The 26,704-nt window shown below is 42.3% G+C and overlaps 2 protein-coding genes across 2 annotated transcripts in view; one reads left to right on the top strand and one right to left on the bottom strand.

The window, feature by feature from the left end:
* LOC138948030 (G-protein coupled receptor GRL101-like) overlaps positions 1-1,110 on the top strand; it is a 3,199-nt gene extending 2,089 nt beyond the window's left edge. Inside the window, exon 3 of the mRNA XM_070319558.1 lies at positions 763-1,110. Within this exon, the coding sequence (XP_070175659.1) occupies positions 763-1,110 (348 nt within the window). The remainder of the gene's footprint in view (positions 1-762) is intronic.
* A 12,942-nt stretch (positions 1,111-14,052) lies between these two features.
* The window catches only part of LOC138948132 (uncharacterized), a 42,498-nt gene continuing 29,846 nt past the window's right edge, over positions 14,053-26,704 (bottom strand). The window contains exons 2-4 of the mRNA XM_070319645.1: positions 20,251-20,419; positions 19,690-19,916; positions 14,053-14,605 (exon numbers count right to left, since the gene is read on the bottom strand). Coding sequence (XP_070175746.1) covers positions 14,411-14,605; positions 19,690-19,916; positions 20,251-20,419 — 591 coding nt within the window. The 3' untranslated portion in view covers positions 14,053-14,410. The remainder of the gene's footprint in view (positions 14,606-19,689; positions 19,917-20,250; positions 20,420-26,704) is intronic.

Here is a 26,704-nt window from a genome sequence, read left to right as displayed (position 1 = left end):
GTGTGTGTTAATGAACAAGAAAATTCGAAGCAGCTGACATGCATGTTTAACATGGTTCATTGTTTGAGATTGTTGTGAGGGAACATTCCTGCCGTAAATATTCACCACGCCAGGTGAATGATTGGCTGATGCAGGTCACGAGATTGCTGTGACTGACAGGCTGATTGAGATCGGGGCGATTTATTCCATTTTTCAACTCTTCTATTTAATTTACTGGATCTGTTATTTTGTTTATTTTGGTCGAAATGGATTGGTAATAAAACCGTTATTTATAATATGCTGATTGTTAGAAAATGATAACAGACATGTTTCGAACAGTATATCAACATTCGCCTACCGTCTCGTGTAGGTATCCTTTACTCGACATGTGTATTATCATTTGCTATCAGTCAGCATAACTCGTAGAACGACACCCGCTCCTCTCTTGTTGGTTCGTTCATGGGCAGAAACTCCCACGGCGTTTACTTGTATGACCGCAGCCATACGCCGCTTTCAGAGGAAGCATGCTGGGTATTTTCATATTTCTATAACCCACCGAACTCTGACATAGATTACAGGATCTTTTCGATGCGCACTTGGTCATGTGCTTGCGTGTACACACGAAGGGGGATAAGGCACTAGCAGGTCTGCACATACGTTGACCTGGGAGATCGGAAAAATCTCCACCCTTAACCCACCAGGCGGCCGGAATTCGAACTCACGACCTTCCGATTAGGTGGTCGATGCCTTATTCACTGGGCCACTTCGCCTCTGTGAGTGCAGGTGTCGCTGTACTGGCTGAAGGACACGCAGGACGATTTCCACCTCTCCGTCACAGACCGATCTCTCAAGATGGCGGAGGCGACACGTGGCAGTCTCCTCGTTCTCGTCGACAGTCTGCGCCGTCTGGCAGTGGGCGTCATTGGAACTGCCGGCTTCGCGGGGGGCTCTGTGCCAGACGACATCAACGTCTTTTTCGCCGTCTTCCTCCTCCCCACCAACGCCGCCCTCAACCCCTTGTTGTATGCGGTTAGCGTGGTGACGGAGAGAAAGCGACTGGCCACAGAGCAGCGCCTGCTGGAGCGCCTGTCGCGCATGAGAGCGCAGCAGGCTCCGAAGAGTAAGAGCTGATCTTGAAGATGGGTACAATCGTGCCGGACACGGTATGGGTGATTGGCTGTTTTGGTTTTGTTTTAATTATCTCAGCATTAATTTGGTTTCTTCCTGTCTCGTTGTGTCTGTCTCTCTCTGTCTGTCTGTCTCCTTCTCTGTCTGTCTGTCTGTCTGTCTCTCTTTCTCTCTCTCTCTCTCTGCCTGTCTGTCTCTCTGTCTCTCTCTCTCCCTCTCTGTCTGTCTGTCTGTCTGTGTGTCTGTGTGTCTGTCTGTCTGTCTGTCCGCCTGTCTGTCTGTCCGTCTCTCTCTCTCACTCTCTCTCTCTCAATTTCTCTCTCTCTCTCTCCCTCTCTCTCTCTCTCTTTCTCTAAATGTCTGATGGTTTGTCTGCCTTTCTTTCGTGTTTTTTGTTTATTATTCAGAGTTGGCCTCTTTGTTTTTGTATAACCATTGCTTAGTTATGGTCCAGTGAACACACCATATTCTTTTGTAGAAATGCACGATATCCTACCTGACAATATTTTTGACTTTTTAAAAGTGATCAAATGTTTTGACAAGAACTAAAGTAACAAGTGTGACAAGTGTGAAAAGACCAGCGCTTTTTAGAACCATCTTCATCTTAATAATACTACTACTACTACTACTACTACTACTACTACTACTACTACTACTACTACTACTACTACTACTACTACTACTACTACTACTACTACTAATAATAATAATAATAAGAAGAAGAAGAATTGTCAGTAAGTACTGGTGTCACATGACTGATGTGAACCAGTTGATTGGCTAATGGCGATGCGCTTAAATCTGTTAGCGCACTCTTGGAGTGCGCTAACTTTTCCACAGAGCGTATTCTTACGCCCTTTGCCAAAGCGAGACTGTACTCTCATCCTCAGAATTAATTATTGACATGTAGCTTATATTCTCCACAATACCAATGCATGATTATGACCATACATTTCCTGCTTCTCAATTAAAGCAGAAGTGGTTTTTTTCTGACAGATTGCATGTGCCTGTGCCACAGTTGCCACTGATCTAAAATTAGAACCCGCTGTGTCTTTTCAGTTTCGACTTGCGAAGATTCCTCTCATAATTATGCCATGTTAGTGGCATGTAGCTTATTATCCACATTACCAAATGATGAGTTAGTATACAATTCCCAGCAGTTAAACAGAAAACATAAGTGTTATTCCGATAACGTAGCATCTAGATCAGCACCTAGCAGACTACACTGAAATACGACTGCATCTGTTCAGTAAATGAATGTTTTCCGAATTATTATTTCAAGGCAAGAACAATCGGAATCGAAAACGTGTAGGGTTTAGAACGTTCTTACCATATATAAGACTAATTACCAGCCTGCCTCATGCGTGCAGACTCAGTGCAACGTGACGAGCAATTTTTGTTTTTGAAATGAGACTCAGTGCAGTGGTTCGATACTGCCATAGCCTAGCAGGCGACATAAATACCGCTCAGCAAATTAACATGTTGGGCAAATGTGAACGATAAAACGATGGGGATATAATACGTGTAGGGTTCAGAGCATTCTTACCGTTCATATTTAGTACAAGACTCCCCGATGAGTGAAGATACCACACGAGAAACATGCCACATTTATTTTGAAAATGTGCTTACCGTCGACCTTGGCAAGGGGCAAAACTCTGCACAGTCAACCTGTCGAAGCTCGATGAAGGTTTCGAATCGCAACTAACTAATAGCACAGTCCTTTCTCCGAGGTTAAATGAGGTCTCTATGAAAGATCATCACTTTTTAGCTTAACGCTACACTGGAATTTACCAACAGAAATTAAAACAAGAGTTTGTGTGTGACGAAAGCACGACACACTTGAGACATCCCACACAAAAATAGATCTGACACAAACCTGACCACACAGTTACGCCTATCCAAATGCGCGTTGCAAAATGTGCGTTTTGAATCTTCTTTTTTTCTGGCGGTACTGACAATATCGTTATTGAAACAATCCCAGTGCACTAAGGGATTTATAGAGCAAATCGAGAAAATTCATTATTGAACGAAGCGCATAGCGCTGAGTTCAATAATTATTATCGAGAAAATTCATTATTGAGAAAATTCATTATTGAACGAAGAAAATTCATTATTAATCGAGAAAATTCATTATTAATCGAGAAAATTCATTATTGAACGAAGCGCATAGCGCTGAGTTCAATAATTATTTTCGAGATTTGCTCTATAAATCCCTTAGTGCACTGGGATGTCTCAATAACTTAAATTATAATAATAATAATAATAATTAAGTAGATGTGCAACGCCAAGGCACTGCATACCCCAGCGAAAGACAAACCTCTCTGTCTCTGTCTCTGTCTCTGTCTCTCTCTCAAACACACACACACACACACGAACACACACACACACACACACACACACACACACATACCCCAAGTTACACACGTACACACATACACACTCACTCACACGCACTCACTCACTCTCTCACACACACTTCATGCACACAAAACACACCCCCATACGCACATATAGACAGACGGACATATACACACCTTTACAAACAAACACACATACACACACACATACACTTACGCACACGCACACACACCCACCCACCCACTCTCTCTCTCTCTCTCTTTCTCTCTTATACAAACAGACACACACACACACACACACACACACACACACATGTACATACGCACGCATGTACGCACGCACACACCCACACACCCACACACACACACACACACACATTGACTCACACAAATCTCATACACACAAAACACACACTCATACGCACATACACGGTTGGCCTAGTGGTAAGGCGTCCGCCCCGTGATCGGGAGGTCGTGGGTTCGAACCCAGGCCGGGTCATACCTAAGACTTTAAAATTGGCAATCTAGTGGCTGCTCCGCCTGGCGTCTGGCATTATGGGGTTAGTGCTAGGACTGGTTGGTCCGGTGTCAGAATAATGTGACTGGGTGAGACATGAAGCCTGTGCTGCGACTTCTGTCTTGTGTGTGGCGCACGTTCTATGTCAAAGCAGCACCGCCCTGATATGGCCCTTCGTGGTCGGCTGGGCGTTAAGCAAACAAACAAACAAATACGCACATAGACAGTCAGACACACACACCTTTACAAACACATATACACACTCATACACACACACACACACACACACACACACACACACTCTCTCTCTCTCACATACACACACCCACGCACACACACCCAAAGTCACACACACATACACACACTCACTCACTCACTCTCTCACAAAAAACTTCATACACACAAAACACACACCCATACGCACATATGGACAGACGGACATACCCACCTTTACAAACAAACACACATACACGCACACACATACACTTATGCCCACACACACACTTACACACACACGAGTACAGACTCATGCACGCGTGCGCACACACACACACACACACACGCAAATACACACACACACACCACACACATACGAGTACAGACTCATTGGATTGGATTGGATTGGATAATATTTATAGTCCAGTGCGCACACACACACACACAAATACACACACACACACACACACACACACACACACACACACAAACAGTAACACTAACACATGTGCACAAAATGAACACAAACACACACACACTGCGCGAAAGAGAAAGACTACAGGGAGGCATGACGTCATGGTGCATTAATTGACGTCAAAGACTTTCGACCGTGACGTATTCTTCTTAGGCGAGCTTTATCCATAGACTTGGAAACTACGGAATTTCTACCCGTCCAAAACGGCCTTGGGTGGCGTTTGCTGAAAAAATGGGGGCGACTATTGCACCCACCGTATTTATGTTAGTATGGTCCCAATTTTTGGTGAACTTCCATCTCCAACTGTAGCACGTAGCCGGGCACAAAGAATCCTTCTTTATCATGTATTATTCGGTATGCACATTTCTCAAGTCGATTACAGTATGCGTTCACGGGATACCTCCAGCTTCGCTGGGATAATAATTGTCAGTAAGTACTGGTGTCACATGACTGATGTGAACCAGTTGATTGGCTAATGGCGATGCGCTAAAACTGTTAGCGCACTCTTGGAGTGCGCTAACTTTTCCACAGAGCGTATTCTTGCGCCCTTTGCCTAAGCAAGACTGTGTTCTCATCCTCAGAATTAATTAATGACATGTAGCTTATATTCTCCACAATACCAAATGACCATAAATTCCCTGCTTCTCAATTAAAGCAGAAGTGGGTTTTTTTCTGACAGATTGCATGTGCCTGTGCCAGTGCCAGTGATCTAAAAAAAATAGAAGCCGCTGTGTTTCATCTAATTTTCGCCGACTTGCATAGATTCTTCTCATATGCCGTGTTAGTGGCATGTAGCTTATCATCCACATTACCAAATGATGAGTTAGTATACAATTCCCAGCGGCTAACAGAAAACACAAGTGTTATTCCGATAACGTACCAGCAAGACCAGTTTGGAAGACTGACTCGATCGACTCTGTAGCAGACAACACAGAAATACGACTACATCAGTTCAGTAAATGAATGGTTTCAGAATTATTATTTCAAAGCAAGAACAATCGTAATCGAAAACGTGTAAGGTTCAGAACGTTCTTACCATATATAAGATTTATTAGCAGCGCAGCCTGCCTTATGCGCACAGACTCAGTGCAGACTGCAGTCGTTCCATTGCCCAGGTTGGCAGGTAGCCTAGCAGACGACATTAACCCCGCTCAGCAAATTAACATGTTGGGCAAATGTGAACGAAAAAACGATGGGGATATAATACGTGTAGGGTTCAGAGCATTCTTACCGTTCATATTCAGTATCAGACTCTCCGATGAGTGAAGATAGAACACGAGAAATGTGCCACATTTGTTTTGAAAATGTGCGAACCGTCGAGTCCCGCTTTGAGTCAATTCAAGGGGAGTCACTCCGCATAGTCAATCCGTCGAAGCTCGACTGGAGGTTTCGAATCGCAAATAATGAAGAGCCTTTCTCCGAGTTCAAATGAGGTCTCTCTGAAAGATCATCACTGTTCAGATTAACGCTACACTGGAATTTACCAACAGAAATTAAAATGCGTGTGACAAAAGCACGACACACTTGAGACACCCCACACAAAAGTAGATCTTTACTGTGCACGACCTGACCACACAGTTATGCCTATTCAAATGCGCATTGCAAAATGTGCGTTAGGAATCTTCTTTTTTCTATGGCGGTACTGACAATATCGTTATTGAAACAATCCCAGTGCACTAAGGGATTTATAGAGCAAATCTCGAAAATAATTATTGAACTCACAGGGACGTAGCACACCTAATAAAAGTGGTAGGGCGGAAAAAAATGGAAGACAAAATGCTGAGACAGCTAAGGAAATATGGGGCTTACACTACCGCCCCCCCCCCCCCTTCCCGTCCCCTTGTAATGGTCTAAAAAAGAAAGAAAACATGATGCGATTTCGTGCCTTCTGAGCTCAGTTCCATCTAATCATCTTTCCATCCTCCACCAAACAACGGGCTGGTGAATGTATCAGTGATTATCAATCGACTTACATTTATATCTAAATTCCGATACGTTGAATGTGATGAGCACTTACTTCAAATGACTTTCGTCTTCATTATTGTCTAGTGTGTTAAAAAGCAAGGATTGACAAACTGGTTTACTTCTAAACAAGCAATTTATTGATCCGTCCAGCCATCAACATTGGCAGCCTGAGTGATGACTGAAAAATAGAGGGATTTGTCAGAATATTTTTAGCGCGTTTTCGATCCATCACAACCAGGATGCACACTTGTGTCCATTGTTCAATTCTCTCTCTACATGTTGTTTCATGTGACACTGTTAACCCCACAAGTTACTGTGTTACTCAATTGTTATGGCGTACTTATGGTTGACACACAATCACTCACCCCTCAGTCTGACCCCAGCTTCACACACAGAATATACAAAACATTTCTTACCTCCATTGTTTCTCATGGGAGCAGACGGACGAAGAAGCAATTTTCACTAAATTGGCGCCAATACTTTTATGGCCTGACGGAACTCGTCACGTGTGACGTTCTCGTCAAAATAAGACGTCATCCTATTCCAGCAGTTGACCAAGACTAACACACACAAAAAAAAACCCCAAAAAACCGACCTTATGCCATCGCGTGAATACTACGTGGGGTGTTCTGTTGGTAGATCTCTCTCTCTCTCTCTCTCTCTCTCTCTCTCTCTCTCTCTCTCTCTCTCTCTCTCTCTCTCTCTCTCTCTCTTTTTTTTTTTACGGAAAAAGTGGTCGGGCGGTCGCCCTACATGCCCTACCGGGTGCTACGTCCCTGGACTCAGCGCTATGCGCTTCGTTCAATAATGAATTTTCTCGATTTGCTCTATAAATCCCTTAGTGCACTGGGATGTCTCAATAACTTAAATAATAATAATAATAATAATAATAATAATAATAATAATAATAATAATAATAATAATAAGGGTATTTATATGGCGCAAATCCCAATATAGTTCTAAGCGCCTTACAATCAAACTTCAATAACGTACACAATGCACAATTCAAATAAATCGATCGTTATCAAGTACCATTTTGCAGTAAAAGACTTAAAAAAACCAAAAACGGAGACTATCAAGCAAACTGAGAAAAGAAACCACGGTCCCCGATAGCTTATGGGTCGAAGGGACGTTAAACACTACCGACCAACCGGCACGGTTGGCCTAGTGGTAAGGCGTCCGCCCTGTGATCGGGAGGTCGTGGGTTCGAACCCCGGCCGGGTCATACCTAAGACTTTAAAATTGGCAATCTAGTGGCTGCTCCGCCTGGCGTCTGGCATTATGGGGTTAGTGCTAGGACTGGTTGGTCCGGTGTCAGAATAATGTGACTGGGTGAGACATGAAGCCTGTGCTGCGACTTCTGTCTTGTGTGTGGCGCACGTTATATGTCAAAGCAGCTCCGCCCTGATATGGCCCTTCGTGGTCGGCTGGGCGTTGAGCAAACAAACAAACAAACAAACAAACAAACCGACCAACCAACCAACCAACCAACCAACCAACCAACCTCTCGGAAACAAAAGAAAGCGGTTGTGAAAAGGACCTACAGTAATGCAAAGTATGTGTCTGTGTCTGTGCCTGTATATAACTTTAACATATGGGGTGAATGTGGGCGGCATTTCTCCACTCCATTCGTGGTTACCCCAGATGCTATCCATGTGGGGCCCAGATCGGCTAACTGGGCCCCAGAAGACATGTGCAAAATAACATGGGGCCGATATGGGGCTCACATGCGGTGCTGGTAGGTATTTCTCTATGGCTGTGTCTTCACGTGTCTGTGCCTGTATATGTGTCTGTGGCTGTGCCTGTATATGTGGCTGTGGCTGTGCCTGTATATGTGGCTATGCCTGTATAGGTGCCAGTATATGTGGGTTTGTCTCTATGGCTGTGTCTTTGTGTGTCTGTGGCTGTGCCTCTATATGTGCCTGTATATGTGGGTTTGTCTCTATGGCTGTGTCTGTGTCTGTGCCTGTATATGTGGGTTTGTCTCTATGGCTGTGTCTGTGTCTGTGCCTGTGTATGTGGGTTTGTCTCTATGGCTGTGTCTTCGCGTGTCTGTGCCTGTGTCTGTGTATGTGGGTTTGTCTCTATGGCTGTGTCTGTGTCTGTGATTGTATATGTGGGTTTGTCTCTATGGCTGTGTCTGTGCCTGTATATGTGGGTTTGTCTCTATGGCTGTGTCTGTGTCTGTGATTGTATATGTGGGTTTGTCTCTATGGCTGTGTCTGTGCCTGTATATGAGGGTTTGTCTCTATGGCTGTGTCTGTGTCTGTGCCTGTATATGTGGGTTTGTCTCTATGGCTGTGTCTGTGTCTGTATATGAGGGTTTGTCTCTATGGCTGTGTCTGTGACTGAATATGAGGGTTTGTCTCTATGGCTGTGTCTGTGCCTGTATATGAGGGTTTGTCTCTATGGCTGTGTCTGTGTCTGTGCCTGTATATGAGGGTTTGTCTCTATGTCTGTGTCTGTGCCTGTATATGTGGGTTTGTCTCTATGGCTGTGTCTGTGCCTGTATATGAGGGTTTGTCTCTATGGCTGTGTCTGTGTCTGTGCCTGTATATGAGGGTTTGTCTCTATGGCTGTGTCTGTGTCTGTGTCTGTATATGTGGGTTTGTCTCTGTGTCTGTGTCTGTGCCTGTATATGTGGGTTTGTCTCTATGGCTGTGTCTGTGTCTGTGCCTGTATATGTGGGTTTGTCTCTATGGCTGTGTCTGTGCCTGTATATGAGGGTTTGTCTCTATGGCTGTGTCTGTGTCTGTGCCTGTATATGAAGGTTTGTCTCTATGGCTGTGTCTGTGTCTGTGCCTGTATATGAGGGTTTGTCTCTATGGCTGTGTCTGTGTCTGTGCCTGTATAAGAGGGTTTGTCTCTATGTCTGTGTCTGTGCCTGTATATGAGGGTTTGTCTCTATGGCTGTGTCTGTGTCTGTGCCTGTATATGAGGGTTTGTCTCTATGTCTGTGTCTGTGCCTGTATATGGGGGTTTGTCTCTATGGCTGTGTCTGTGTCTGTGCCTGTATATGAGGGTTTGTCTCTATGGCTGTGTCTGTGTCTGTGCCTGTATATGAGGGTTTGTCTCTATGGCTGTGTCTGTGTCTGTGCCTGTATATGAGGGTTTGTCTCTATGGCTGTGTCTGTGTCTGTGCCTGTATATGTGGGTATGTCTCCCTGGCTGTGTCTTCGCGTGCCTGTGTCTGTTTGTATGTTAGTGTCCGTGGCTACAGAAAGAGGCCAAAACAATGTGTCATCCATGGCGGTGTACATTGTTGATGGAACAGACTATTTTTACGAAAACTGTAATAACCAGTCGGTGTAATAAGCAAATAAATATGTACAGCAGGTATCTTTGTTTTCATCGTGCGTGTGTGTGTGTGTGTGTGTGTGTGTGTGTGTGTGTGTGTGTGTGTGTGTGTGTGTGTGTGTGTGTGTGTGTGTGTGTGTGTGTGTGTGTGTGTGTGTGTGTGTGTGTGTGACTCCTCCCACACACACACACACACACACACACACACACACACACACACACACACACACACACACACACACACACACACACACACACACACACACACACACACACACACACACACACACACACACACACACACACACACACACACACACACACACACACACACATAGAGGGGGGTGGAGAGAAACAATATTCGGAATTGAATTTCCTGTTTACAATCTAATCAGGCACTGCTGATTACCTTTGATACAACAATTCCACTTGTTTTCAATACGACATAGAACTTGTAAGTCGGTCAGGTGGTCCATTCCGTCTTGAAAACCGTGTGTTCGGATAATTTGATCCCAGTGAGGACATCACGCGCATACGCGCACGCGCGTGCATACACACAAACTGGCACATGCGGTGTAGTGGCAGCCCCAAAGAGATATAATCGAGCTAGTTAGTTGCTTACTTATTTACTTAAATGCACCTACGTACTGTACTTGTTTGGTTAATAAATTGTCAGGATGGTGTTTGTAGTTACGTGTAGGTAAGTGTGCAGTTTGATGGCTAGAGAGTCAGTTTGTTAGTTTATTGCTAATGTTGAGTGTACTGTCGTTGTTGTTGTTGTTGTTATCTTAAGTGAGTGCGAATACATAAACTGCGACAATATCGTCTAAGGAGCAGAAGTTGTTCGGGGGGCAATAGACGAATTTCGAAAATAACTTTGTCGGGTTTTATTAGTTGTGAAAGAGTGAATTCCCTTGATTTTTACTCGGACAACTATTGGAGGCGCCAATCACTAAGAGGGGTGTGTCGGAAACACGTCGACAGGAGCAAGTGTGACATTATTCGTCAGGTGAAATGCAAGGGGATCCACTCTTTCACAACGCATACAAATCCGACGGAGTTATTTCACGTTTAAGCTACACTGAAGGACCAAGTCAATTGAGCCATCATTTTCACTCAATGGAGCCACCATTTTCACTCAATTGAGCCACCATTTTCACTCAATTGAGCCACCATTTTCAGTCAATTGAGCCATCATTTTCACTCAATTGAGCCACCATTTTCAGTCAATTGAGCCATCATTTTCACTCAACTGAGCCATCATTTTCAGTCAATTGAGCCATCATGTTCACTCAATTGAGCCATCATTTTCAGTCAATTGAGCCATCATTTTCAGTCAATTGAGCCACCATTTTCAGTCAGTTCAAGGAAAGAGCTGACTAATTCTAAGCCACTCGTTAACAGATTGGTTGTACAAGTTGGTTTGTTTTTGGTTTTACATCATTGTCCATTTAACCTGGGTGTTCGGGACAGATCCAACTTTGTTTTCGTCCTTTGTTTACGTGGTCGTCTCCTTGTTTGAAACTATAATTGTGTATTTAGATTTTTCACAGTATAGTGAATAAGATTACATTTTTTAATTTTTTTTCACAGTTTGTTACTTCAAATCTTGTTTAAAAAAAATCTCATATAAAATGTTAACTTGAAAATCTTGTCCAGGGACTATGTGTAGGTACTGTAGCAAGCTTGTGATTGTCGTTCTTTAAAATGTCAACGAACAGATATCTTAAATTAATTAACATAGCGCGTTGGATTTTTGCAACTGGTCGTATACCATGAATACACACATGAATGTAAATATTGACGGTCTTTTACTTTCACAAGACACCTTTTCATTCTCTCGTTCAAACTTTTGAACACAAATTGAACAAGGGAAATGTCTGTAAATGCAATCTCGTTTATTTCAACTCCACAACGACCGCATGGGTCTAAAAATAAAACAAGAGTAACTTCATTCACGTCCAAAGTCCAGTGATAAATACCGCAGACAGAAACATCTGGAACAATCGCTCATTATGGACACGTTGTGACGTAATTCACGCTACCACAAAGCCATCGCTGATCAAGATCTAATGACAAGTCCAATAATTATCGAAACCCGTCGCAGCCCAGGAAATAAACTGTCTCCGTAACAGCCTCCTGTGTGTGAAGCTGTTCTCCTGTGGTTGAAACAAACTCCCTCTGTCGGCCGTTGGGTCAAAAATACGTGTTCATTCTCGCGGTGCGCGCTTCAGCCATCTTGGCAACTCAACATGATGAAGTACCGGAAATTCGTGTCCGACGAGGGTCGGTAATACCGGATCAGTCCTGGATTCCGTACCTGTGTCGCTCTCGTTGATGAAGACACACTGGCGCCAATAATACTGGATCGGTCATGCATTCTGGACTTTAAGGAGATCGAATGAGCAAGAAGCCTGTGCTTGTTGAAGTTCCGTTTTGAAAGTTGAACGAGGAGTTGAATACAACAAGGCAGACTCTGATTCTGGATTTTTGCATTTCTTATATAGGTCGAACTCATGGACCTCTTCTCATAAGGGGGGGGGGGGGGGGGGAAGTTTAATCAATTCAAAGGCGAATTTTGTTAGAAAAAAGGGCAATGTTTACGTACGTTAAGATTTCTTTAATCACGCTTAAAACCGTATACCGTAAAGTACCGAGTATAAGCCCATAACATTGTAAACGCCCACCCCCACCTTGGAGCAAAATCCGTGCAAAAGGTGAAGTATCGAGTAAACGCCCACCCCCCACTTTTGCATGGCTAAAAAAAAAAAACCACGAAAAATCGAGAACAGGGAGAGAAAAAAGGAATGCCGAAGAATGTCGTATCAGAGTTTCTTCCCCTTGCTTTTGGCGCTCATTTCCAAGAAAATGCCGAAGCGAAAATCTTACTCAGTAGAATTCAAGAGTTTGGTGTGGACAGAAAACAAATTAGGATGTGGCGAGCTAACAGAGATGTCCTTCTGCAGCATGAAACTGGCAGAGAAAAGCGAAAGTTGAAACTGCACCCTTGTCGGACTGTGAAGTCGGAGGAGTCAGAGGTGATACTTTTTGAGTTTCTACAAGAAGAAAGAAGCGAAGGACGAGTTGTTAGAAAAAAAGACTTGCAGAGAAAGCGCGACAGTTAGGAGCGGGTCTGAAACTTCAAGACTTTGATGCGTCAAACATGTGGCTACAAAGGTGGAAAAAAACGGCACCATGTATCCATCCGCCTCTGTACGTCCAGTAACCAGAAGGTGCCAGCAGATTTTGAGGATTTCAGGTTTTTCAAGTTGTTTTTAAATAAAAGCCGTTTTTGTCAAATAGACATGTTTTCAATGTGTTCATTTACGAGTGACGGTGTGTAAGCCTTACGTATGTCTGTCTGCGAGTTTAACAATTTTATTATACACAAAATAAGTCTTGCTGTTTCACATTTGCTTTAGTTTGAACAAACATAAGTATTAAGTATGAATCATGTCTCCATTGCAATGAAGAATATGTTCGTGCATAGGGTCAAGTACCGAGTATAAGCCCACCCCCCACTTTTGTCCGAAATTCGTGCAGAGGGGGGGAGGGGGGGGGGGGGGGTGGGTGGGCTTAGACTCGGTACTTTACGGTACTAATGTATATAGGTTCATGGTTGTTAGTTTCGAAAAAGCATATTAAACTCTTTTTATAATAACGAAAACAGAAGAAAAACAATTCTGTAAAAAAAAAAAAAAAAAAAAAAAAAATATTATAATAATAAAAAATAATTTAAAAAAAGAACGAGAAGCAAGAGCAGACCTCTTGACACACGTTCTGGCAGATGACCTCAATCTGAGTATTCTAGGGTTTATCTTATTATTATAACATTTGTCTTGTACATCATTGTAAAGAGTGTGAATGACGTTTTAGTTTAGATGTCAAGCGCTTAGAGCAAGCCTTTTTAACGAAAGTTTTTGATTTAGCGCTATATAAATGTTCTTCTTCTTATTATTATATAATGCATTGAAACATGATCTTAAAAATTATTTACGCACTATCAAATGGTCTGAAGAGAATTTCGCACGGACAACGTGTCTGATATAATAACATGTCTTCTAAAATTATGTATATAAATACGCATACTTTCAGCAAAACCAACACACCAATACAGGCGATTTTATGCGTCAACTAACACCGAAATGCTAGTGCATAATTCTTAATTAACAAATAACAAAACTTGACTAAATATAAAAACAGGAAAACGGATATAATTTATAATAACAAGGTAAAAAGTAAAAAACAGAAAAAGAAAAACAGCAAGCGAACGTACTGACGTCACAAGCCCTACTCAAAATGTTCATGTCTTCCTATTTTTAACTCTTTGAGACAAAGAAAAGTCTTGCCCAACAAACGAAACGAAACAAAACAAAATGTGTACAGCAAAGATCGCAGTAAACACTCCAGATTAAATCAGTCTTAATGTCTCGGGGGGATTAAATCACTAACACTAGAACCTCGACAGGGCCTCAAAGTTCAACCGGAGCGCCCGCGCCATTCAGGAATGCAAAAGTACTTCACTGTAGACTCCTCTGTGAGTGTGTTGTAGGACGGGTAGGATTGGCAGGCTGTACCAGTGGGGCACCTGCAGGGATATCCCGTGGTGTGGAGGAAAGCTGTGCCTGTGACTGTGTCTGTGGTCTGGCAGGTCCAACCGATGTTACAAATTCGCTGTTTTGGAAATAAAGGAATGAGTAAGTACCCGGTAATTGGATACATACGTGTGTGTGTGTGTGTGTGTGTGTGTGTGTGTGTGTGTGTGTGTGTGTGTGTGTGTGTGTGTGTGTGTGTAGATCGATTCAGAGAAAACTACTGCACCGATTTTCATGAAACTTTACATTAGAGTTCCTGGGTATGATATATCCCCAGACGCTTTTTTCATTTTTTTTTTATAAATGTCTTTGATGACGTCATATCCGGCTTTTTGTGAAAGTTGAGGCTGCACTGTCACGCTCTCATTTTTCAACCAAATTGGTTCAAATTTTGGTCAAGCAATCTTTGACGAAGCCCGGACTATGTGATTGCATTGCAGCTCCGAAGCTTAAGAATTAATTAATGAATTTGTTCCTTGAAGTTGTCATTAAAATAGAATTTTTGCAAACAGATTTAGCAATGATTGCATCGTATTCCTCATCAAATTCTGAATCTTAAAATATAAAACAAATGTCTGGTTTACTCTAAAAATGTGATCACAATTAACAAAAATATGTTAATTAGGTACTGCGATTAAAATTTGTCAAATCGATCCAAAAATGATTCCATCGTAATCTTTGCAGTTTTTTTTATTTCAAAAACATATGTGACCCTCCACCACAGAATAAGTCGCATGTCACCTTTGCATGATTTTCATATTTTTACATTTTCATGAAAAGTGTTTGATGGTCTATCCAGTGGTGAAAACCGTTTTAGAAAAGAGCGAAAACTTTTCCAGTTATAAGCCTGTGACTAAGGTGACCCACAGTCCCCCCGGACTTATATTAAGCGCATTGCAGAACCGCGCGAGGTGACATGCGACTCATTCCGTGGTGGAGGGTCACTTATAGATATAATATGTTTGTATTAAAAACAAGCTCCGAAAGTTAAAAATAATACAGAAAAGCGGGCTTTCCTGCTTAGTGCAATACGCTACTGTGCCGGCTATACTGGCTTGTCCATTTCACTTCGTTTTGCACGTGAAAAGGGAGCGATTTCCTTGCCGCGGGCATTGAAGAATCTGTATTGTCTTGGTGAAAAAAATGCAGTGCGTTCAGTTTCATTCTGTGAGTTTGACAGATTGACTGAATGTAATTTCGCCTCACGCGACTCGTTTTGTTTTGTCTCTTTAAACCTGTGCACGTGTGTGCAATGTTTATGTCTGACTGGTTTATTCTTTCTAATATATTTCTGAACTTTACTTTATCACGATGATGCCTTCGTGAGGGGAACATTTGATTAAAGAGGCCGTCACGACACCCCTAGTGCCTCTGTATCTTTTCTTCCACTTGATCTATATTGTATACTAGATGATTACCCGCTTCGCCGGGAAGAAGTAGAGCCGAATACCCGGCCGTCGCCGGGGACCCGGCTTTGCCGGGTGTACGCCGGCTTCGCCGGCGCACGAAGGAAGGGAGATCTAAAAATAGTAACGTGCAGTGACCTTCTAAATATAGTAACGTACAAACGGGAATATGGATTGACGCCACACGAAGGAAGGGAGATCTAAAAATAGTAACGTGCAGTGAAAAACGAAAATCGGTTCAGCGCTGCGCGCTGAGAGCACGTATTGAAATATCTCATCGACCAGATTTTGTGCAGGGTGTATCTGAATATGGACACCAAATTTGAAGCAGATCCATCGAGAACTTTGGCCGTGCATCGCGAAGACACAGACAGACACACACACGTCGTATATATATATACATTTTAAATACGCCTGCTTCTTCTTCTTCTTCTTCTTCTTCTTCTTCTTCTTCTTCTTCTTCTTCTTCTACGCCGCTTTCAGGGGAAACGTGCTTGGTATTTTCGTGTTTCTATAACCCTCCGAACTCTGACATAGATTACATGATCTTTTCTGTGCGCACATGATAGGCTTGCGTGTACACACGAAGAGGGGGGCGGGGACGTAGCTCAGTTGGTAGCGCGCTGGCTTTGTAGCTATCAGCGTGGGTTCGATTCCCACGTTCGGCGAGAGATTTATTTCTCGGAGTCAACTTTGTGCAGACTCTCTTCGGTGTCCGAACACCCCCGTGTGCACACATGCGCACGAAAAAGATCCCACGTTCACAGCGAAAGTCTCAGGGCTTGGAAAACACGACGACACGCATGCATCATCTCTCGTCTCCGATTATCATGATCGTATTTCGTTACTTTGACGAGACAAACCCAATGCTGGTGTGTCGAAGAAGACAGCCACAGCGGGCTTGTTCGAATCAAAGTATCACACCATATCTTCAACGTATTACCAATACCTGTCCCAATATAGACCAGTTGGTTTAAGAGGACGTTAAACCCTAATAGTGAGTCAGACACGAAGAGGGATAAGGCACTGGCAGGTTTGCACATAAGGTGACCCGGGAGATCGGACAAATCTTCACCCTTAGCCCACCAGGCGCGGCCGAGATTCGAACACGCGACCTCCCTCATTGGAGGCCAGCGTCTTATCCACTGAACCCGTCAATATACTTAAGATACGAATATGATATCTACAATACAATATGATATCTACAATACAATATGATATCTACAATACAATATGATATCTACAACACAATATGATAAATAAAAAGAAAAAACACACCGGTAACCAGGTTAGGTACGTTTATATATCTTTATTACCAATTCAGTGCCCCATATGGCTTTTTGACCAATCAGGACGGATTCTAGGTGACCCTCTAAATGTTAAAACGTTGAGGCAGGGACCCTTTTTGTTTATCACGCTAAATATTAACAAGTCAAAGTAAAAATGTAATTCAACAATATCAGCGTGATTTATTCTAAAGAATGACACTTCAAATGTTGTCAGATGATACTCTCTTTATCTAAAAAATACCGAAAAGCGAGTTTTGTCGGTGGGTGCGTTACGGAACAGCAAGGCACCGCCCATCGTCTGAGTGTGCAATGCCGACCGCTCACTTGAAATCTAAATGATCAAAGTTCGGAAAAATCAAGTGAAATTGCGTCACTCACTTTACATCAAATGTATCTTTACGTCATTTCCCATCCGTCTGGAGTCGGTTCTAAATCTGTCTTTCTCTGTTCAACGAGAAAAAGCGAAGCAACCGAAACGCATGTTCAACATGATTTATCTTGTGAGATTGTTGTGTGTCAAAGGCATTTGACCTGTGAATATTCATCACGTCAGGTGTGTTAGTCTGATTGGCTGACTCAGGTCACGAGAATTCTTTGACTGACAGGCATAATCAGGTAGAAGCGCTCAAGTTCCCATTGCGGCTGTTCTGTCTTCGCGGGGTCGCTTCGAAATTTCTTTTGGTCGAATTAAACGGTAATAAAACCGTTATTTCTAATATGCTGACTGTTAGCAAATGATAACAGACATGTCTCACAAACGATATCAGCATTCGCCTAAAAGGCTCATGTTTGATATCTTTTTTCTCGACATGTTTTGTTATCATTTGCTAACAGTCAGCATATTAGAAATAACTCATAATAATCAATATTTCGGCACGTTACTGCCTTCTTCGGTGTGACAAACGGATTTGCACATAATGTATATTGGAGTTATGTGACGCAGGTGTACAAAATTTCATGGGCCACGAACTTTGAGTAGGCACCGCACGGTGAAATGTCGTTGGTGCAATGCAGTATTGTCACGTGTGGGATGTGACCAATCAGAGAGGAGTATTGGCTGAGGTGGCGTTGTATAGACATTTCACGAGCAGAACTTTAGAGACTACCGACAGGAACAGAAGGGTCTCCTGTTAGTAAAGTTTCTCACCGGGCGCTAGAGGTCGTTTGGGGACTCGTGCCGGTATTGAATCGGTGGATTCAACTGCTGTGTTTACAGGTATTTATTGAATTGATATTTTGCTCGGAGATATTATTTTGCTCGGAAATATTGACTTGAGAAATGACCGGGAGAGTCATGTGTGAATTGGCTGAAAAGCGTGCGTTGATGTCAGCCATTGTTGAAAAGGGAATGTTTACATGTTTTTCGGAAATGAAGTCGCTTATGAGTTAGCGGGTGTATATACTGTAACCGCATAAGTTAGTTGACGGTAGTGATAAAGAATGTCAGAAAAGTTTATTCAAGTATGGAGACTTATGGTAGTTTAAACTTGTGTATTTTAGCATCCCGGGCCGAGAGGGGTCGCGGAAGTGGGGAACGAGACGGGAGGTTCTGCCCTTACGCCCGAGCCGTGAGCTGTGGGAGCGCAGGAGGGGAGACAGCGTGAAGCGCTGTAAAACGGGGACCCCGTCCCCATTCCACCACACGAAGACAGTTTGTGTGGGTGGGGTGGAGCAGTACGTGCCACTGAATATGTGAGTACGACTGGGAGAAAGTAACCAGCGAGATAGCTGTACGGAGATACGTTTCCCAAGTAAACAACCACGAGACGTCGAGCGTCGTGGTTTTATCATCTGTGTGTAACAGAAATGAATATTGACAGAAGTATTGCTTGAGACAATGACTTCGTGTGTAGTGAGACGGATAGGCTCTCACGGAACAAAGCTTAAAGTGTTATACGTGTGTGCACGTGAATTGTAGACTGCATGAGAAAGTAACATGTGTGTAATTTTGTGCAGTTAGACTTCTGTGTGTTAACAGAAATAGAACTTCCATGTTGAGCGAGAGTGATTTGTAGAATGGATGTAGAATAATATGTTTATGTTGTGTTATTGAATATTCTAATAGAGGTACAGGGGCAAAGGGCTGTAACTGTTGTTCGTGTCTATGTGCCTGGTTGGAGTGTTGTATGTGTGTGTGTGAAGGCTAGGTAGTAAACAGAGAGAAGCACGCACAATTTCTGATAGGAGTAAATAGACATACATACAGACATACACACGTAAATTCCAGCCGTAACATTCGGGATGGTAAGCTTATGGAAAGACTAGAATGACGGCACGTGACATTCAGTGTAATGAGTTTTTATTATGATTAATGACGTCATATTGTTTTTATAAGAAAAAAAATACAATATGATATCTACAATACAATATGATATCTACAATACAATTTGATATCTACAATACAATATGATATCTACAATACATGCAATATGATATCATCAACAACAACAAAATAAAGATGGGACTACCTTGTGGTTGGCGCACACGTAGGAGTGGTAAAGGCGAAGCTCTGCTCCAACCGACTTCTCATGTCTCACCAACGGAAGCGTGTCTGCGCATGCGCAGTTGATGTGATCCACTTTTATGGGCTGTTCGGGATCGCCCACGAGTTGAAGCGCCACCTGTCCGCTAGAACACTGAGTCTGCGACTGTACCGCGTCACAGAACATCATGGAGAAGGTAATGTTGATGTTGCCTGGAACGAACAGTAAGAACTGCAATCATTGTTACGCATGCATGGCAAGAACCGGACGCCGGACAATGGCCAGAACCGGACACCGGACAATGGCCAGAACCGGACACAGACAAGAACAGCACACACACACACACACACACACACACACACACACACACACACACACACACCCCACCACCACCTCCATCTTCACCTCGAACACAAGGTCATCCGATAATGATGATGATGATGATGATGATGATGATGATGATGATGATGATGATGATGATGATGATGATGATGATGATGATGATGATGAGGTCATCCACGTTCAGACGTCACTTAAAATACTCACCGTCGATGACAAGCTCGCGAACAACGACCCTGTCTTGGTTGGTCCGCCAGTCATTGGAGCATGACTTGGAGTCGGGACACGAACACCATTGACCGCTGATGATGTCAGAAAAACCTTCCCGCTCCGTCTTGATCCGACACGGCGTGGACGCTACTGGACAGCGAGGCATCTATGGCATTCCATTTGTCAAATAATTATTTGGATACTTTTTCATGTTTTTTCACCAGTTTTAGCTAAATAATCATTATTTAGAAGCTCATGTGCTAAATAAGTAATTGTTTATAAACAATGTAAAACAATTCTAAATAATTTTTTGCTTACGTAAACCATTCATTATTTACCTAAACAATTCATTGTTTACGTAAATAATTCATTGTTTACGTAAATAATGAGTTATTTAGCAACATTGCTGATTGTTTGCAAACAATGTAAAATACGTCTAAATAATATATTGTTTACGTAAACAATATATTATTTAGACTTATATTACATTGTTTATAAACAATCAGCAATGTTGCTAAATAACTCATTATTTACGTAAACAATGAATTATTTACGTAAACAATGAATTGTTTAGCCAATACATTTTCCATTATTTAGGGGTTTCTAGGATTCGCTTCTGAACTAAGTTTTATGTCTTTCAGTGATTACTATAATTGAATACAAGGTCTCTCCACACACTCTTATCTTAAAATAGCTGTTGTTTGGATTTTATTTTGTTTATTTTACAAGCCAAAATTGCTGTTCGAAAATAACTGATCTCAAACACAGTCAAAACTCAAGGTCAATTAAGGTTTTTCCCTGCCGGGAGTGTTTAGTGTTTGCATTTTCTTGCTTGAAGTTGTTGAAACACAGTTTTTTCCCCTTATGTTCTCTGTTCTGTTTATGTCCCAACAACATGCCTGTCTTTCCATTTCTCTTCCTTTATTCGAAGAATATTATGATTGGATCCCTAAACTAGCGGAGCTTGTTGGGGTTTCAACACAGCTCTGACGCGTTCCGAGAAGAATCTGGAGTGACTTCCCTTGCCTCAGGCAAAACATTGCCGAAAGCAAGATGGAGAAACAGCGACCGGGCGAGAAGCGAAAATATTCTGAGCGATTGTTACCAGAGGAGAGGCGGCGATACCACCAGAAGATTTTTGGAGATTGACGGGAATGATCCGTATGACATTTCAACCAGGTGCTGGTCAGCAAATCCGGACGATTTGCCAGAGCTGAGTTACATCAACATCGTAAATTATTTTGTGCTTGGCAAGAGTGCATACACATGTGAGCAGCTGAAAGCTTACAAAAGTTTGGATTCCTACCGACTTTTTGTCTCTGGCTGGGTGAGGGATGTCAAGTGCTACAGACCTGATGGCTGTCAGAACTCTGTCATTTCTGCAAAGGTAAGAATGTGCTTTCAGTTTATAATGAATGAACGTGAGTGTTCTCTGTCTTGTGTTGCAGTTCAGGATATTGTGTTGAGGCTTTGTATTTGATATATTCTTCGCTTCAGTTTGTATTCTGGACTACGACAAAAGCTGTAGATAGTCTTGAATATATTTATATTTTCAAATAGCTTGCAAAATATTATATTTATAATGAGCTTCATGTTCATATTCAGTTAAAAATCTGTTGTTTACTTTTCATTGTTAAGGTTATTGTAAAGCAGTGCACATTATGTGCGTCTTAGAGTTATATTCATTCGATTGACCTAGCTGAATGCTGATTTGTGCGACCTTCAATTTATGTTTCAGGTTCTTCATTCTTAATGAACCAGCACTTTCTCCTTGGATCATCGACACTTCTGATGGCAACATACTGGCAGCACACTGTACCTGCATGACCGGAGTTGGACTGAGAAACCTGCACACACGTCCCTTCACCTTCAAGGAGTCAGCTGTTGAGTGTGCTGTGGCAGACCGCCATTTCTGTTTGGAATCTAACAGTGTGGGGGTGCTTTGTCTGCGCAAAGACCACCCATACTTTAGTCAAGTACAGTGCCAGATTGTTATGACCAGTTTCTCCTACTGCGATTTCATGGTGTGGACTACTGTGGATAAAGTTATTGTCCGAGTATTGCCTGACTGTGATTTTTGGGCAATGTGTGTGGAGAAAGCTTTGAAAGTGTTCAGACTCGCAGTTCTTCCAGAGCTAGTTGGAAACTGGCTGGACAGAGAAGCTGAGCCTCTACAAGCAGTGGATGTGAACGAGGAGCAGCTGCAAACACCAGCCGTGAAACGCAGCAAGAAACAGTGACAATCTTTCTTTCTTTATTTGGTGTTTAACGTCGTTTTCAACCACGAAGGTTATATCGCGACGAGGGAAAGGTGGGAGATGGGATAGGGGAAAGAGGGGAGATGGGATAGAGCCACTTGTTCAGTGTTTCTTGTTCACAAAAGCACTAATCAAAAAATTGCTCCAGGGGCTTGCAACGTAGAACAATATATGACCTTACTGGGAGAATGCAAGTTTCCAGTACAAAGGACTAAACATTTCTTACATACTGCTTGACTAAAATCCTTACAAACATTGACTATATTCTATACAAGAACCACTTAACAAGGGTAAAAGGAGAAAGAGAATCCGTTAGTCGCCTCATACGACATGCGGGGTGCAGAGAAATAAGGATATGGAAAAGAAGACTTTTGGTAAGTGAAATAAAGGTGATGGATCCAGTCAGGTAGAAATAAGACAACAAGAAAAGAATTGGAAAACTGCAGGGAATAGTAGGGAGAGTTTTCTTGGAAGGAAATATAGGTGAAAGGACTGGTAAGGCAGAAATAAGACAAAAGAAGAGAAGAAACAGAACCGTTAGTCGCCTCTTACGACATGCTGGGTAGCATCGGGTAAATTCTTTCTAGTCCCAACCAATATGGGACTCCCCCTAACCCGCGGGTGGTAACAGTGACAATGCCAGACTCGCTTGCTCATGTGTGTGGGAAAACAAACATCATGTATGATTGTACACACAGAAAGTGGCAGTAGTAAAGTTGTAAAGAGGGAGAGAAAAGAGAGTATGTAATGTTTTAAATCACAGTTCACACTCACAGAGAAGTCATTAATTGTTCCATTCTTGTTTTATTTTATTCTTAAAGTAAAATCATGCACGGATGTAGGCATACATTTTGTTTCAGATCACCGACCACAATTCAAAATCAAGTGCTACAAGTATAAATTATAATGCATGCAGTGTGGTTGTTTTACATCCACTGCTGTGAATAACAAAGAATCATGAGCAGTTTGATTATCAACTTATTCAGCCAGGTATATTGTTCATTCTCCTTGTTCAATGTTTCCAGTGACACGGATTGACTGCTTGATTTAGGGAACAAATAAGAGTGTGTGGTTCAGCGTAGTTCTGCATCAGTACAGTATAGTAATACAGTGTTTCAATTGGCAGTGGAACTGAAAGTTAGTTTCTATTATCAACTAGTTCTGTTTTGATGACAACAAAATTGAACACACTTATTTCTGCAAAAAAGCGTACAGGTCTATTTATCATAATGAATATTTAAAGGCACAGTAAGCCTCCCGTAAACCATCACAGAGCTCCCCGAGCGTCTACATACAGTACAAGCATACTTCCATTTGAACGCTCACCAAACGGGAACATCCTGGCTGCTTTCTGTTTGTTTGTTTGTTTGTTTGCTTAACGCCCAGCCGACCACAAAGGGCCATATCAGGGCGGTGCTGCTTTGACATATAACGTGCGCCACACACAAGACAGAAGTCGCAGCACAGGCTTCATGTCTCACCCAGTCACATTATTCTGACACCGGACCAACCAGTCCTAGCACTAACCCCATAATGCCAGACGCCAGGCGGAGCAGCCACTAGATTGCCAATTTTAAAGTCTTAGGTATGACCCGGCCGGGGTTCGAACCCACGACCTCCCGATCACGGGGCGGACGCCTTACCACTAGGCCAACCGTGCCGGTCTGCTTTCTGTCGAGCGTGAGAAATTTTCAAAGAATTTATTTTCGTGGACTTGGTCAACTACAACAATGGCGCCTCGTTTTGGTGCTGGACGGCTGTTATGAATATTGAGTCAATACCGGAAATCACGCCCGGACAGTTAGCCTCCCGTAAACCATCACAGATACTGTCAGGCTTTTACACACAGTACAAACACCCGTCCATTTGAACGCTCACCAAACGGGAACATCCTAGGTGCCCTACGTAAAGAGCGAGCAATTTTTACAGAATTATTTTTGCAGATTGTCAAAAATGAGTTACTTCCCTTCGGGTCTTATTCTATCGATGTAAACTGGCGATAGCCGTGGATCGATGATTATCAGAATGTTTTTGGACCGTGGTGCGTTTTTGCGCTAGACCTAACTTTTAAAATCTAAATACTAAATTGACAGCTTGTTACACAAACATTCTTTAATCATAAAAGAATTCTTTTTTCATTAAGACAAGATCAGTACAATTCGAAGTTTTGAAAGTTTGAAAAAAGAAAAGCCCGGAAGCAGGGTCACGCAAGGGTCGTAGCAGACGACGGTTTATGCATATCGCCGTTCCTCTCAACAGTCAAAAGCCATCGCTAGAGTTCTTGTGAACTACAGCCGTTTGTTTCGTGCATAAAAACGTGCTATTGTAGATAAGCTCACATCGAGTCGCATTCAAATGACTAACTGACGACTACATTGTGAAAAAGGGAAACTGGATCACACGGGTTCACGATGGCTCAGGGGTAAGATAAACCACGCACAAAAACATTCTTTGAAAATTGTTCGCTCTTTACTGAGGGTACCTAGGATGTTCTCAATCGGTCAGTGTTTAAATGAAAGGGTGTTTGTACTGTGTGTAAAAACCTGACCGTATCTGTGATGGTTTACGGGAGGCTTACTGTGCCTTTAATGACTCACATGCCCACAGTATATATGTTATTTCAATTTTGAACGTTTAGTGAAAGTGTTCTTCTCTTCACTTTGGCTTCATACCTGCAATACTGGTAGTGGTATGTTCAGTGTTGCTTGCAGTTGCATGTTATTGGTAGTTTAAATGTGTGCTCGCATTTCAAGTGTATCCCAATTAATTTTGCAATGCTCCTTATCTTGTTTCCTGTGTAGAGCTATTTTGAGGTTAATCAGCATAATTCAACCTTTGTCAGTTGTGTCAATACATGTCACATTTATGCAAAATGATTTCAAAGTGTATGTTAATGTGGTGTGTGTGTGTGCGTGTGTGTGTGTGTGTGTGATAGAAAGAGTGAATTCTGCTCTTGAATTGGAAGGAAATAGCAGCAGATCAGATCATATACATGTACACATATTCAAATTCAAGATTCCATCCAGTGAAAACATGATAACAGAAAAACTGTTGCTACTGCTCATGTAAGACACCTAAATCAGAATCAGATACAATACACCACAGTTTAATTAACACATTCTTTAAACAATGCCTTCATCTTCAAATTCAAGATTCCGTCCAGTGAAAACATAATAACAGAAAGACCATTGCTACTGCTCATGCGAGACACCTGAATCAGAATCAGATACAATACACCACAGTTTAATTAACATATTCTCTAAACAATGCCTTCAGTTCACTAAGCTGTGTTTATGCAGCGTCACAGCAAGAATCACATGATACCAGTGCAAACATTGACAAGCCCAGATGATACAGTGACTATTTTGTCCAGTGTTACCACTTCTTTCCCTTCCCTTGCAAACAAAAGATCAGTCGGAATATCAGAGTTCAGAATTTTGTACTTTCCACAAAGAATACCGATAACTCGCTCAACATGAATTCTCAGGTTAGCTAGTTTGCGTGTTGACTCTATCTCATAAGCTGTAAGCTGACTCTTCCCTCTTGTAAAGGCAGGGATTTTCACTTGTGCACCTCTCATAGCCACTAGTTCATTAATGTCAAATCCCCTGTCGGCCAAAATCACATCATTTTGTACAATATTGTCTAGATACCCACTATTTGCAGTAATGTGCTTGTCACTTGAAAGCCCACCCCACCCTTTAGAAAAAAAAAGAAATATGGTCTTGAGGTGTAATTGATATTAGGTATTTAATTGTATTGTTGTGCTTGTAGTTTGACCAGGTGAGTGCACTAGCATCAACACTGGAGGGTCTCTCAATGAATATATTTCAAAACAGTCAATAATGGACACTACTCTGTTCCATGGATAGGGAAGGAACTGTGGTGGTAGACTTGTCTTTATACCTCGCATGTCTGGCCAGAAAACAAGTGGCTGCAGTCTGTGGTACATGATATGCACAGTCTCGTGAAAAACTTTGCTGGCAGTTGTTCTTGACACAGAAAAGATGTATGCCAGGTGTTGCAGAGGTGTGTTAAGGCGTATATATGCATGAAGGAGAGCTTGAAACTGTGTCAGTGCTCTGCGCGAGTGTGTTGGCAAATGCGGTGCAAGAAAATCAAATAATGTAACAAGTGTGAAGAAATTAGAAATCCCAGTAAAATATCGTACAGTATCGTCATTGTCCCTCAAA

This window comes from Littorina saxatilis, linkage group LG15 (genome assembly GCF_037325665.1).
Source record: "Littorina saxatilis isolate snail1 linkage group LG15, US_GU_Lsax_2.0, whole genome shotgun sequence".
Taxonomy (NCBI): domain Eukaryota; kingdom Metazoa; phylum Mollusca; class Gastropoda; order Littorinimorpha; family Littorinidae; genus Littorina; species Littorina saxatilis.
This window is presented reverse-complemented; position numbering and strand designations above follow the sequence as displayed.